This window comes from Chiloscyllium plagiosum, unplaced genomic scaffold (assembly GCF_004010195.1).
Source record: "Chiloscyllium plagiosum isolate BGI_BamShark_2017 unplaced genomic scaffold, ASM401019v2 scaf_37794, whole genome shotgun sequence".
Taxonomy (NCBI): Eukaryota; Metazoa; Chordata; class Chondrichthyes; order Orectolobiformes; family Hemiscylliidae; genus Chiloscyllium; species Chiloscyllium plagiosum.
In genome coordinates, this window is record NW_025189183.1 from 1 (window position 1) to 1,034 (window position 1,034).

Genomic DNA, 1,034 nt, shown 5'->3' on the forward strand with positions numbered 1-1,034 from the left:
AGCCGCTGGGTTTATGTGGAGAGGCCAACTGAGTTTCCGGTTAATGGTAAATGCCTGGCGACAGTCTGTTCCTCACATGAAGTAAACCAGCTCAGTTGTTCACCCAGACAGAGTCTCAGTGCTGAGGGGAGAGGGGTTCACCTGTGGGTCTGAAACTGTTTGCAGCAATGATCCCATTTCTGACCTGTTCCATCCTCATTCCCAGAAAGTCCAGCCTGGAATCTCCACTGGATCCCAGCTTCATGGAAGATTCAGATGCGAAACTCCCGAACGGACTCTCGATGAACGAGTACAGAGTCTCGAAATTCGCCCAAAAGGAAGGTATGATATACAGAAGGACACACTGTCAGGGGGATGTAGAGGGAGCCCTACACTGTATCTAACCCCGTGCTGTCCCTGTCCCTGGGAGCGCTGGGTGCTGACACTGGGTATAAAGTGGGAGGGGGGGACACACTGTCAGGGGGATGTAGAGGGAGCTCTACACTGCATGTAACCCCCCCGTGCTGTCCCTGTCCCTGGGAGCGCTGGGTGCTGACACTGGGTATGAGGAAGCTGTGGTGAGTATTTTGGTTTCCTGGTATTCCATAGATTTGGAAGAGAAACCAGAAAGGAAATGGCCGTCCTCATATTGGATTCAGTACCGCACCCTGACGTTACGGAACTTCAAGCAACAGCAGGAGGTGATCCTGTCCTGGCTGAACCTGGTCCAGACTCTCAGTATGGCCATTGTCCCCGGAGTGATCTGGTGGCAAATTCCAAAGGTTGAGGAACAGATCCAAGCCACATCAGGACTGGTAGGTGTCCCCCGCACTGTCGGAGGGTCAGTGCTGAGGGAGGGCCGCACGGTCGGAGGGTCAGTGTTGAGGGAGGGCCGCACGGTCGGAGGGTCAGTGCTGAGGGAGGGCCGCACTATCAGAGGGTCAGTGCTGAGGGAGGGCCGCACTGTCGGAGGGTCAGTGCTGAGGGAGGGCCGCACTGTCGGAGGGTCAGTGCTGAGGGAGGGCCGCACTGTCAGATGGTCAGTGCTGAGGGAG

General features: G+C 56.3%; 1 protein-coding gene across 1 annotated transcript in view; it reads left to right on the top strand.

Annotated features, from left to right (window-relative positions):
• Window positions 1–205: 205 nt before the first annotated feature.
• LOC122545625 (ABC transporter G family member 27-like) overlaps window positions 206–1,034 on the top strand; it is a gene marked incomplete at its 5' end in the record, with an annotated part of 2,151 nt that continues 1,322 nt past the window's right edge. The window contains 2 exons of the mRNA XM_043684579.1: window positions 206–321; window positions 589–794. Coding sequence (XP_043540514.1) covers window positions 206–321; window positions 589–794 — 322 coding nt within the window. The remainder of the gene's footprint in view (window positions 322–588; window positions 795–1,034) is intronic.